This window comes from Sorghum bicolor, chromosome 10 (genome assembly GCF_000003195.3).
Source record: "Sorghum bicolor cultivar BTx623 chromosome 10, Sorghum_bicolor_NCBIv3, whole genome shotgun sequence".
NCBI lineage: Eukaryota > Viridiplantae > Streptophyta > Magnoliopsida > Poales > Poaceae > Sorghum > Sorghum bicolor.
Window position 1 is genome coordinate 7,904,667 of NC_012879.2, and position 14,342 is coordinate 7,919,008.

The following is a 14,342-nucleotide window of genomic DNA, read 5'->3' on the forward strand; positions in this document are numbered from 1 at the left end:
AAGAAAAGGTTGTACACCGAAAACGACAGAGCGCCCGGTCGATGGATGAAAGAATTGCCGGCAGTGGTCTGGGGCCTCCGAACTCAGACCAGTCGAAACACAGGGGTGTCTCCCTACTTCATGATGTACGGTGCAGAGGCGGTCCTGCCGTCTGACATACACTTCGGATCTCCTAGAATCGAACACTTCGACCAGGCGACCGCCGACAACGCCAGAGAACTCGAAATCAATTGCATGGAGGAAAAGCGTTTAGATTCCTGTCTCTGAACACCAAAATATCTCGCGGCAGTCAGGCGATACTACAATAGGAATGTCAAGGACCGTTCCTTCGTGGTCGGCGATCTGGTACTTCGATGGAAAACAAGCCAGGAGGGAATGCACAAGCTATCCACTCCCTGGGAAGGAGCCTTCATGGTGACCGAGGTCACACGACCTACGTCCTACAGATTGGCATACCCAGATGGAACGCGAGTGCCTAACTCTTGGCACATCGACAAGCTGCGACGTTTCTATCCATAAAGTTTTGATAACTTTCCTTCGTAAGTATCTTATAATTGTTGATAATGAAATTCTCTATTTTTTGCCTGTACCTTGTCGCACACAGCACTCGGCAAAACTCCTGCAATGGATGCTCTTAACGACTACCAAGACGAATACGGTGACACGTCACTCAGATATTCTTACAGCGCTCAAAATAACAGTCATGACAAAAAAGACCAACTTTATTACAAACTTTACATACAAAGTTTACAATAAATACCCTGACGGGCAGACACTAGTCTATTTCTACAGACTACTGGCCTAGCTGCTCGGGCTGATCACCCGCCTGGCCCTGCTGCCCGGACGAAGGGGTCGGGGCCACCGGCGCCTGGCTGGTCGAGACCGCAGGCGTCGACCGCCCATCTCCCGCAACGGACGCGCCCGACAACTCCCTGGCCGACCTATCTGAACTCGGCTGGTCGGGGGGAGTGGCCGTTCCGCACAGATTGATGTCGCCGATCACTGTCGACGACAAGTCCAGCAGACTACCCCGAAGCTCGTCTGCTTCCAGTGGACCGACTTCCTTCGGGTACCCCTTCTCCAGCCGGCTCAAGTCGACCAAGGGGTAGTGGGCGCGGACCATGCTGAGGACGTGCGCGCCGGCAAACTCCCTGGCGTCCTTCACGAACTGCTCGAGCCAGTCCCACGCCCGTTGCGCCTTCTCGACCGGGGTCAACTGCGGCGCGCGGGGCTGGCTCTCCGGGAGCTCGGGACTGATTAGGTCTAGGACCGGGGACACTCCTTTCCAGATCCTGCAACAGTTGACCTTCTAGGAGTCCCGGTCCTTGATCAGATCATCCAGGTGCTTCTTGGCGTTCACCTTGAGCACTGCAAACGAAACAAAGCGTTATTTTCGGCATACCAAACAAACAAAGGGGCAACAAGCAGCAGCACCCATTACCAGATAATTCCCGGTCCTTTCGACCCAATTCCTCTTCCACTCGCCGCCCGGACTCCAGCGCACCGGCGAGCTGTTGGCTGAGCTGCTCCTTCTCTTGTCGGAGGCGCGCCACCTCCTCCTCCAAGTCTGCGTGAATCATAAACTGGTCAGTAAAGCAAACTACACAAGTACGCAAAGCTGCTCAGAGCGTGTGACTAACCTTCTCGCTGCCGGTACTGATCGGCCAAGCGACGAGTGAGGTCGAGACGACGCTCCTCTTGGGCACTCATCTCGGCCACCTTCTCCCCGACTTCCGACCGCAGCCGGTCTACCTCTGCGGCAAGGGCCTTGTTCTCGGCCACGACGCCTTCTATTTGGTCAAAGCACCGTTTCCGGTATTTTGCCGTTTTCATTACGCCCTGCAAAGCAAGCGTATAACGACCATGCAAGGCAAGGCATACAATGTACAGCAGTACAAAAAGCCGCTTACCTTGACTTCGTCGACGAGGCGCTTGGCCGCGCGCTCCACCCTGGCGGCCTCCTCGGTCTCGGCGAGCTCCTCATGCCCGATAAAGTGATCCCCGCGTTGGCGCCACACATAAACGTGTTGGCGGCCATCACGGGGACGACCCTCAATCTCTTCCACCTCGTCATCGGAGGCCGCCCGGGTCTCCTCCTCCTGCGCTGCGCCACCCCCGGTGGTGGTCCCAGGTATTACTGGCCCTCGGACCAGACCTGGGGAGCCTGCAGCCGAAGAGGGTCGTGCTCGGGGTGGCGTGGGGACTTCACTCCTCCCGGCAGGAGGAGCGGTCGGGGATCTTCCCTCCTCTTCTGTGGAGCCAGCTGAGGGAGCCTCTTCAGCCCTGGTCGGGCTGCCTGTCGTAGTCGGTGCTGCGGTCGGGAGCCCCTCGGTGCTCCCAGGCGCGACTGCAGCTGTAGGCTGCTCTGTGGTCTGGGGAGCCGTATCTTCAGCAGCGCGGACAGGCTCGCCCGTCCCCTGGCTGGCAGCCTGGCCGGGGTCGACATCCGACGCCGCACTACAGGAACAAAAGTGTAATTTCAAAAAAAAAACAAAGAGAAGTCCAAAATACGTAAGTCGAACACTTACAGGTCTGATCGGCGGTGGGTCGCGGTGAACCTCCTCCTCGCCCGGCCGGTCGGCACCTGCGCCCCCATCTCGACAACTTGCGGTGCAGGGGGGTCGCTGGCCACTCGATCAGTAGCGGCCGGCGCATTATCTGGGCGGCTCCGAGCCCGTCGGACTAACGACGGCGCAGCCTCCTCGTCGTCGTCGTCGTCAACGATTCGCACGAGCCGACGACGCTTCGGTGCTTGGCTGCTCTCCGCCGGTAGATCTGCTGGCAGCTCCGGTGTCGGCAAGGGATCTGCCGGCAATGGCCTCTTCCCCGCTACCCTCTCCTCGGAGGTCGGGACGGGGCGGGCTTGGTCCTCCTCACTGCTGGTGTAATGAGTACACCGAGCAGCGTCCTCCTCAGGCGGGTCTTCTCCCGCAGGATTTTCCATCCCCGGTGCCAGTGATACATACACTGTGCACCGGTCGACATCGCCGATCTGCAAAAGCAACAGAGATGAGTCAGGTGCAGACGATATACGAATGCTAAAACAAAATAATCTGCTACATACCTTTGGTGCTGGTCGTCCTAACTTGAAGGCTTGCACCCGGTCACTGCCACGGATGAAGCCTCCGTCCGCGAAGTTAAACAGCTCGTTCAACAGCTGTTGTACCTCCGCTTTCTCCAAGATCTCCGATCGCATCCTGGTCGGGTCCACGCTTCCGGCATACTCGTACGCCGAGTGCACCCTCTTCTGGCAGGGCATCACCCGACGACAAATGAAGTTGCCGACCACGCCAAGCCCGTCCAGGCGCGACCAGTCGATCAGCTTCATGAGATCCGCCACTGGACCGTCGAACTCCGGGCGGTCGATCCAGCTCATCCTCTTCTCAGGAATGTATCCCACGTCGCAGAAAGTGGAGCTGCCCGGTTCCTCCCTGATGTAGAACCACTTCCTGTACCATTCGGTCAAGGAAGTGTTCCATGGACAGTGCAGGTAGCGATTCTTCATTCCATCACGAAGGTTGAGGTATACTCCACCTGCAACCTTGGAACCTCCAACTGCTCCCTTCTTCCTCAAGCAGAAAAGATACCGAAAAAGATCGAAGTGCGGCTCTATGCCAACATAGGCCTCGCACAAGTGGATAAAAGTGGAAATGAGGAGAATTGAGTTCGGGTGCAGATTGCAAATCCCGATCTCATAATACAAAAGAAGACCTTGAAGAAAAGGATGAACAGGAACACCAAAGCCCCTCTTAATGAAATCTTCAAATACGACGATCTCACCGGCGCGGGGGTCGGGGTAGCTCTCCCCCTCCGGTGCCCTCCAGCCACCGAGCTCCGGGCTGTGCAGAAGCCCCATATCGACGAGGTCACCAAGAGATTTCGCGGTGCTGCGGGACTTTTTCCACTCCTTGGCCATCAGTTCGGCCCTCTTCTTGGAGTCGCTCTTCGCCATCGGAGGTGCGAAGGTGGGCTTGAGTTAGGAAGATGCAGGTGGTTGAAGGAGGCGAGAGCGGAAGGCTTGAAGGCAATGGCAGGGTAAGCAGTATAGGCGGAACTGTCAGGCTCTTATAACCCGCAACTCCACCTCTCCCACATCCCGTAATCTCGGGAAGTGGGCGGGCCATGCGGCGGATGCGGCGTTTCGGTTTACAATGATTATAGACAATTAATGCGGCGGAACTTTCGTACCAATTGATGGTTTCCTTTTCTCAAATCATGCAAAGGGCGGCTGCACAGTTGCCAGGCGCAATTTTTCATGCATCCATCTGACACCCTGTCAGGAGGTCTCGTCACGTCAACTTTAACTGGAAAGATCTTTTCAAAAACAAGAAGACACATATGCCAGAGAGTCAACAATCCAAGGATTGCACTGACCTCCGAGCACTCGACGCTCGGGGACTGGTCGCCCAGTCTATCAGCTCGGAACTTCAAGGACTGCACGGACCACCGAGCACTCGACGCTCGGGGACTGGTCGCCCAGTCTATCAGCTCGGAACTTCAAGGACTGCACCGACCACCGAGCACTCGACGCTCGGGGACTGGTCGCCCAGTCTATCAGCTCGGAACTTCAAGGACTGCACCGACCACCGAGCACTCGATGCTCGGGGACTGGTCGTACAGTACAGCAACACAGAATTCTAAGGAGCGCACTTGGTGCTTGGGGACTGGTCGATTGGTCTATTCCATTGCAGACGGACTGGTAAATTCAATTTTTTAGACCTTGCTACAAGGCTCATACTTCGCCTTCCAGCAAGCTCGGGGACTACATCGGTACGATGCATCTGGCGATGCATCTCAGTTACAGAATTTCTTTGAGGACTTTTATTTTGACCCTGGCACCACGTGCCTACGTCACCTACTACCAGGCTCGGGGACTAAGTGGGCACACTTCACCTTGCGGTGAATATGCTTGCTTTTTTTTGATGTTTATACCTTTCAAAAAAGTAAAGTGGGCACACTTCACCAGGAAAGAAATCTTTTTTAATTTAGAGCACCATGCATTCTTCGAACAACTCGCTTCTTCGATGTCAATGTTGATCAACTGTCTTTTGAGTTGGTCAAAGAACCGTTGCAACTGTTTGGGCGACCTTCCCACTTATTGAAGACGTCAAGTTTCACTGATCGAAGAAGCTCAAGATGGCGTGTTACATCACAATACATGGTGCTCGGGGACTAGCTGTGGGGGTATAAACCCCTATACCCTTACGGCTAGACTTCGGCCAGGAGGCTTGGCCCATTACGAGACGAGTTCAAGGCTTGATCCGACAACCTGGAGTTTCGCGCAAGGAAACAAGATGTGGAGATCGAGCAGGATTCTAGTCGGTTAGAATAGGATCTGATATCGAATTATCCATGGCAATTGTAACCGACTAGGATTAGTTTCCCGATCTGTAACCCTGCCCTCCAGACTATATAAGGAGGGGCAAGGGACCCCCCTAGAACACATCATATTCTCTCAACACAAATCAATACAACCAGACGCAGGACGTAGGTATTACGCCAACTCGGCGGCCGAACCTGGATAAAAAGCTTGTCCGTGTCTTGCGTCACCATCGAGTTCGTAGTTTGCGCACCGTCTACCGACAAACTACTACCGTGGGTATACCCCAAGGTAGACTGCCGACCAGCTTTCGTCGACAATAATGTACTGAGTAATGTTTATATAATGTATCTGTGATGTTCTATAATATATTTAGTAATGTTCTATGGTGTATTTAGTGATGTTCTATAGCCTAATTAAGGATGTTTGAAAAGTATCCATATGATATTTTTTAATTTTGTACTTGTTTTTAATTTTTTATATTTTTATGTTTTTACTATACTTAATTATTTTATGTTTTGTGACATACTTGTGACGCTCTCGTAGTATATAAGTGGTATTCTATGATTTTTTTGATGTTCTCGTAGTATACATATGATGTTTTATGATGTATTTAGTGATGTTCACGTTATATATATGCAATGTTCTATAATACTTTTTAGTGATGTTATATGATGTATTTAGCCATGTTCACCTAGTATATATGTGATGTATATCTAAATATTTCTATGATGTTTGAAAGATGTTCTTTGAAAAAAAATAACTATTATGTATTTTTATTTATCTTTGCTTATGTTTTGCTCTAGAATTTACTATATTTTATTATGTTATGTATTTATTTATTAAATTATGATACCAACTTCATGAACCTAAAACTAGAATATTGTTCTTCTAATTTGAGAACAATTTTCTTATAAAGACATCACATTGTTCTCTAAACTTACAATATTGTCTCTACTCAAGAAAATAAAAAATAAGATAAATATTTGTTAACAAAATTTTATTTAAATATATCTATGTAGGATCGTTTTATTATAAAAATTTAATGATGTAATTAGAATTTAATTTGGAGTTTTAATTAGTTTAGGAGTTATAACTTTTTTTAATCTGTTAAAAGTCACCACACACAATATGGATAAGGTGGGCCAACGTGATTGGCCAGTGTGGGCAAGGCATGCCTCCGTGCCGCTCCTGCTCCCGAAATTCCAGGGCTAGGTTGACGCATACGACTGCTGCTTCCGAAATTCCAGGGCTACTGGCTGATGCGAGAAGGTGGGAAGTTAGCGCGGGAAAGTGCCGGACGATGGTTTCCGTCCGAACGGCCGGATTCCAAGAGGCCCCCAAATTAAAAGGATTGTACAACTCCACAACTTTCCTCCTTTTGTGTTTCCTCCATTTTTTTTATTTCTAGAAAAGTTATAAGAGTATTGGAGTCACCCAATGGTTAGGGGGAACTGATGTTTGGAGTCACATGCATCCCTAGGCTTCATCATAGAAAGACTTAAGAGTTGTTTGATTCCTTGTCACGTTTCACCTTAGACAATTTTAATTAAGTTTACAAGTGTTTAGTTTGCAACCAAAATTTGGCATGTTTGTTTTGGGCACCACATATCAATGTCATAGATAGAGTAAAAAAGGTACGACAAAATTTTATTAAACATTGCAGAGTGTGTCTCTAAATTTTCTAGCCACATTTTTCCTGGCTTGTCACACACTCACACTTGTTGCCTAAGATTAGTTGTGACAACCTATGCCTAGGAACCAAACAGCCAGGGCAAAGACGTTGGCACAGTTATATTTTGGCCCTTAGTGCAAAGCGTTTTGCAACTTGGAACAAAAGTAGAACTCGTTGTTGCTTTCTTTATATCTGCTATATGCTTTGTGCAGTTGTGCTTCACTCTTCCTCTTTCCTTAGACGTTCAGGAGTGGTGTTGTACAGTACAGTTACTCTCCTGGATAAGAAATTGCAGCCTCAATCTAAACTGTTTTTTTTTTCAGGCCTGTGCAACCATGAGTATCACTATTATCAGAAACAAACTTTGTTTCTGTTTGAAAATAATCCGTGTGGATTTTTGCCCCACAGCAAGGAAGGTACGTTGACAATATCAAGCTTAACGGCAGACCTCAATTGGTAAGAGTTAAGGTCCATCCTGTTCTTGTCTGAAAATTGATGACCTCTGAATTTTGGTTCGCTGTGGTTCATATCCATATCAGCGCTTTTGAGCCGTTCGGTTCAGAGTTTTATCATTGTCCACATTATCTATCGTTTCTTCCATGCATGCAGGGTGTCCATTTCGTTCCACACCATAGCGGGACTGTCATCAGAGCAAGTCTAGCATCGCGGTCATCCAAGAATTTGACTGTTTGTGCAAGATTTCTTAAACCCTATATATCAGTCAGTGTCATACCAATACACCACCTGGTACCAGTTATCCGTCTCTCTTCGCCAGAAACAAACAGCTATGTCCGGGTACAACTTCTTTGCACACTCTCCACACAGTCAGCCAAACTCATATCCATATGAGAACTTTTGAGACATTCGGTTCAGAGTTTTATTGTTGTCCATCCACATTATCTGTCCTTTCTTCCACGCATGCAGAGTCATATCTATATGCATATCCATATTTTGTTAAACGCAATAGCTGGGCCTGCCTGGCATCATCAGAGAAGTCGGTTAGCATGGCGATGATCCACTAATTTGACTGTTTGTGCGAGTGTTTTTAAATGACATACCTCAAGTCCATCACAGAGTGCCATACCTCAAGTCCATCACCAGGTAGATCAGTTATCCATGCCTGGTAATCAGTTATCCAAACAAACAATTATGTCTGTAAACAAAGCACCAGCAGAAGGAACTTCTTGGCACAATCTCTACAACTACAATGAATCAAACTGATGAACTTTGCTAATTTGCTATGCTTCTCTCGCTATAATCTGGGTATTGAGATGATCTGGCTCACACTCACACACCTACGATTCCAAATTCGACGGTGACTAACAACAACTAACAAAAGTTCCTTTCAACGACGGCTAAAAAAAATATTTCCTCTGCAAAATTGCTTTCCTATGGCTGCAAAATTTTACTCTAAGCGCATGCAACAGGACGGTGGATGCAACTTGCAAGATGGGATTCCTCTCAATGGACCATCCTGAGCAAGCTCATCCGCGTCTCACGCAGCGACGCCTCGCGGATCGCACCCTCGAAGCACGCCTCGGCCGGGACGGGCGGTACCGGAACCGCAGCAACCGGAGACGACGTAGTTGGAGCCCGCGCAGACTCCTCGCCGGCGGCTGATGCAGACGCCTTGGCTTCCTGCCCGACCAACGGGTGCGACCACCGCCGCCGCCGCTGAGACGGGGGCGCCGCGCCGCCGTCGCGCCCGTCGTCGACGAGCTCCAGGACGAGGCGGCGATCCTCGACCTTCCTGGCGCAGACGCGGTGCGCGGCCTCCTCCCGCGAGATCACGAGGCGTCCGTCGGCGGTGCGCTCCCGCACAAGCGGCCGGGGCGACTGGATCGCGGGCGGCAGGCGCCGCGGCAGGCGCCGCCACCCGTACGACACCCAGCAACCACCGCCCCGCTCCTCCTCCTCCTCCTTCCCGTCACGGCCACCATCCGCTTCGCAGCCGTTGGCGAGGCAACGTACCACGCTGGGCGAGGCGGCGATCGTGCGCGTGGCCACGTTGCCGCCCCCCTTGGAGGAGGCATCAGCGTCAGCGGAGATTAGGGTTTGGAGGCCGAGGGGGCTATCCGCGGACAGGAGGAGCATCGCAGATTCGCCGCGTACGGTGGCGCGGATAGGGAACTTGGCTATTTCGAGGTGGCGGACGCGGAATCTATCGCCCCCTCCCGCTTGGGGATCTATCCGGCCTCCGGGTGCCAAATTTGCCGAGTTCGACTATAAATGGGCTGGCCCGATGGGTGGCAAGGCATTGGGCTTGACCCTAAAAGGCACGTCATTAGCATGATCCAGGCCCACGGTTATAATCCATAGCGTAGGATCGTGTGTGGGCCGACAAGGCGGCCTGCAGTGTTGAGCTAGCCATGACACGATTAATAAGTTGGCAAAGGAGTTACAAATTAATATGGTGATTATTGTCATGTTGTATAAGGCTTTGTTTACTTCCACCCAAAAATCTAAAATTTTTCAAGATTCCCTGTCACATCGAATCTTTATACGTATGCATGGAGTATTAAATATAGACGAAAATAAAGACTAATTGCACAGTTTAGTCGAAATTGACGAGACGAATCTTTTGAGCTTAGTTAGTCTATGATTGGACAATAATTATCACAAACAAACGAAAATGCTACAGTGTCGTGAAATTTTTTCACTGAGGAACTACACACGGCCTAATTGGTAGTGTGAAAGATGTGGAGTACATGAAGGAAGAAACACTAGAAAGCAGTGCACGATTGGCATATGCAATACTCAGCTATGCAGAGGAGGTGTCTGCTATGAAACAGAGGACACCAACCTGTCTTGACACGCCAATATGGAAATGACCACTAGCCAATTTTGCGAAGCTAAATTGCGATGGGGCTTTCAACCAAATTGATCGCTCAAGAGTTTGAGTTTTGTTTTGCGGGATTGTGAGGGCACAACTATAGTGTTGGGATGTGGCTGGATAGAGAAGGTGTTCAGGGCATTTCACTATGAAGTTATTGCCTGTTTACAAGGCCTATAGAGGGCAAACCGATTTGGTCATTTCAAATGTGATCATGGAGGCAGGTGCTTTGATGGTTAAAGAGTGCAACCACAACAATTTTTGATCGATGTTCAGCTAGAGGCCTTATATTGGAGTTGACAAAAATGAGGAGCAGAGCTCTAGATTATAACTCACAACGTGCAACTGCATTCCTACCTTCTCCCTGGTTTCGTTGCTCTCATATCTCACACGCATATGACACTTTTGTTACCAACCTGTCGATTTAGATTGAGTCATAAAAAAAGATTAGCAAAACATTGGAGTAACAAAGACACACATGACAATATGTTACCAACATATCGATTCAGATCAAGTCAAAAGAAAGGTAAGCAAAACAATGGAGTAAACAAGCCACAACAAGATTACATTTTGCATCATATAAAAGCCAACAATCTAATAGGCAGATACAAAACAACATTGATCCTCTGACAAATACTATAATTAGCTATCTAGCCATATAATTATAAATAATTGAGATTTTGTTAAGAAAACAATTTATAAGCAGTCTTTATGCTTTCAGAAGGGGCTAATTAAGAGGCCGCATAGTACTAGATGGCGCGGTGAAGAAGATGGTAGAATCTATCAACTTCATGCAACCACAATGCATCATTACATTTATAGGTGCCACGAGATTAGCGGTACCAACTGCAGAACGCGGTGGTGCTATCACCATCATCTAGCAGAAGAAGCTTGAGCCTGCACCATCGACTTCATGGGCTTGTTTTATGGTTGCTCATTTGCTTGATGTAGTAGGAGCTAGTCATTCAAAGTATTGCCATGCTCTTTGACAGTATTCTAACTTGTTTGCATAAATTGGTAGCCATCAGTTTGGTACCAATGTTTCAATAATGGACATTTCATGTTTCAAAAAAATAACTAATTTCCTCCGGTCATAAAAAGAAGAACTAATCGATCGACGTTTCAGTAATGGATGCTCCATGTTCAAAAGAATTAAAATAAAAAATTGCTTCACTCATAAAAAAGACCTCAACGTATTTCACAAGGTGATATCGGTGCATCATTGAAGCATTGTGGCACGGGGGCTGAACTTGACTTTTTATGATTTTGAAAAATCATAAAAACTATCGTGAGTATCTGATATTCTCCTGTACATACAACATTGAGTATCCTCATATTCTCCTGTACATACAACATTGAGTATCCTCATGCATGTTTTAAGACAAATATGCAGGGCAAAATATAGCTACTAAAGAGTTTTTGGCCAAATTAAATCTAGTGGAGAAAAAAAAGGCCCGCTCCACTATGTTAGAGGGAACTTTTAGTGATTGAGGCTACTCTTGTCGACTCATCTCTGCAAGGTTGTGATATATAATTTTTTTATGTTATTGTTATTGTCACATGTCCAATCTAGGGGCCGGGGTGGCTTCCCCTTGATTTAGAGATAGAATTAGGGAAATTAGAAGGGGAAATTGAGGGAAGGAGCGGCAACCCTAGGGCTGGCCATGCCTAGAGAAGAAGAGGGAGCGATAGGAGCAAGGTGTTATAGTCAGTCCAAGCAAGCTATGGGTGATGTGGCCGCTAGGGTGATGGATAGCGACAGCAAGGTAGGTTGCATGGCCACGATGTAGAGCATCGGGCAACAAGGGTGTAACAGTGCAAAGCAGCAGACGACTGTAGGCAGATAGAGGCGGTGGTGGTGGCGTGGCTATAGGTAGAGAGAGGCGGCAACGGTGGCATGAGAGGCGAGGGAATAGAGATAAAGAGTTCATGCTGGGCCCAATTGGATCATCTTGAGTCCGACACTTCCATAGCTTGTCATGGCTATTTCGGGTTGTGACAGTTGTAAAAATAATAGCTCCCACTTGGTTGTTCCATTTTCGACTAAAAAAAACTTGGTTGTTCCATATTAACATATTACCGTTTGGTTCTGAAAAAATGAGGAGTAGAGCTCCAGATTTATATCTCGCGACGTGCAATTGTCTTCCTGCATCCTCTCTGGTTTCGTTGCTCTCAGGTCTCACACACACATGACATGACACTATATTATTACCAACATATTGCTTCAGATCAAGTCATCAAAAGAAAGATAAGCAAAGCAATGAAGTAATAAACAAGCCACACGTGTCAACATTTTACCAACATAAAACAATGGAGTAAACAAGTCACAACGGCATTACATTTTTCATCCTAAAAGGTCCAAGCTGACAATGCAATAGATAGATACAAAACAGCACTGACCAGTGACCACCGATAAATACTACTATAGCTAGCTATCTAGCCACAAACACAATTATAAACAATTGAGATTTTGTATACTAAAACAATTTATAAACAATCTATCCGCTTCCGGAATGCGCTAACAGGCTGCATAGTACTGGTTAGACGGCGCGGTGAAGAAGATTGCGGAATCTATCGGCTCCATGCAGAGGAAGCTTGAGCCTGCACCATCCAGATGTGCTCCGTCGTAACCCGTCGCCGCCGGCGAGACGCGTGGGTTGGGTGAAGGGTAATTTTCAACTAAGCGAAACAGCTCGTCAATGTCGATGCTCCCCAGGCTATCAGAGTTCGTGTCGACGATGCCAGGGGCGAGTAGTGTCGCCGGTGCTGCGTGGTGGTGGTGGTGGTCGTCGGCCCCATTGATGCAACTGTGACCAATCAGCACTGTCGAAGAAGAGCTGGGCTGCTGCGGCGGCGGCGACGACATGTGGAGCAGAGCATCGGCATCCTCTGCCACGCGGCGGCGCCGGGCCTCGTTCCGAGCTGGCACATCCCCGCACGAATCTCCAGCTCCACCACCACCATCTCCCCTCTGCTTCCGCTTCTTGCCGTGGCCGCTGAACCGGATGCGGTACAGCCTCAGCTGCGACTCGGCCAGGTGGTCCGGCGCGGTGATCGCGTACTCGTGCATCACCCACCCCGTGCTGCCCCCCTTCTCGCCGCCGCCGCCGCCTTCCTGGAAGCTGAGCGCTTTCTTCCTCCACGCCACCTCCGCGCCGCCGGGGACGTGCAGCTTCTCGCCGTCGACGCACGTCTTCTCCCCGTTCCAGAACCCACCGCCCGCGCAAGTCCGCTTCTGCCGGGACCCCTTGCTGCTCTTGGCTTGCCCCAAGGCGAAGAAGAAGGCGTCCTCCCTGCGCCCGTTCCGCTCCAGGAGCTCCCACGGCGGCGCGCTCAGCGGGTCCTCGTCCACGATGAGGCCGTCCAGCGGGAGCGGCTGGCCCAGCATGCGAGGGAGGAGGTAATGGACGACGACGTCGCTGTCCTCGGGGGCGAAGACGAAGCCAGGCAGGAACCCGAGCACCGGCGGGAGCTCCATGGCGCCGCACTGCTTTCTCCCGTAGCTGCTGAGCCGGATGTGGTACAACCTGAGCGGCGAGCGCGCCAGATCCTCCGGTCCGGTGACCGCGTACTCGTGCATCACCCACCCCGTGCTGCGCTTCCCGTCGCCGCCGCCGCTGCCGCTGTGGAAGTTGAAGGCTTTCTTCCGCCACGCGGCCTCAATGCCTCCGCCGCCGCAGCCAGGGACGCGCAGCTTGTCGCCTTCCGCGCACGTCTTCTGCCCTTCCCACCATCCGCCGCCCGCGCAGGTTCGCCTCTGCCGCGTGCCCTTCCCGCACCTCGCCTGCCCCTCCGCGAAGAAGAAAGCCTGCTCCTTGCGCCCATTCCGCTCCAGGAGCTCCCACGGCGGCGCGCTCAGCGGGTCGTCATCGAGGATGAGACCGTCGATGGGAAGCGGCCAGCCCTGGAGGCGAGGAAGGAGGTAGTGCCCAACCGCCACCTCGTCTTCGGGGGAAAACAGAATGCCCGGCGGGAGCCCGGGTGCGCACGCCGCCGCTGCCATGGGCGCACGCACAGCGCGCTTGGGAGTTGGGCTAGGGTTTGGTAGCTAGAGGATCGTGATTCTGAGATGAGTTGATCGAGAAGGCTTGAAGGGTACGGCAGCCGCGGCGAGCCGCGGTGACATTTATGGCCGGCTGAAAGAAGCAAATCCTGGTCGGATTCAGGACCAGCTGTTGCCGATTTGGTTTCAATTCAACAACAACACCTGTTGTGTTCCGGATCGGATTCATCAATTTAATGAAGTTTAGGGCAGGCTCAAAGAATCAACGGTTACCTGTTCTGTTCCGGATCGGACTCAGTGAAAGACTGCGTTCGTGAAGCTAATCTATATGTTGGAATTTTTCTGTTTGGTAATCTCGCTGAGCTGCTGGGCTAGCTCAGCTAGGAAAGCTTGCCATTTCCGGCAAGACCCAGCTTGTCGCTACAGCACATTTGGTTCTTTTGTCGCGTGATGGAGTGAGCATGATCGTTTGGTCCATTATTTATTCAGAACAATCGCTAATCAAGTAGCT

The 14,342-nt window shown here is 50.1% G+C and overlaps 2 protein-coding genes across 2 annotated transcripts; both read right to left on the reverse strand.

The window, feature by feature from the left end:
- Positions 7,663-9,158, reverse strand: LOC8065509. Its single transcript, XM_002438045.2, has 2 exons — positions 8,054-9,158; positions 7,663-7,972 (listed from the first exon to the last, which is right to left on the reverse strand). The coding sequence occupies exon 1, from the start codon at positions 9,087-9,089 to the stop codon at positions 8,457-8,459; it is 633 nt and encodes a 210-aa protein (XP_002438090.1). The 5' UTR covers positions 9,090-9,158; the 3' UTR covers positions 7,663-7,972; positions 8,054-8,456.
- On the reverse strand, positions 12,301-13,857 carry LOC8065510. The gene has a single exon (XM_002438046.2). It carries the CDS (start codon positions 13,829-13,831, stop codon positions 12,347-12,349), a length of 1,485 nt encoding a protein of 494 aa, XP_002438091.1. The 5' UTR covers positions 13,832-13,857; the 3' UTR covers positions 12,301-12,346.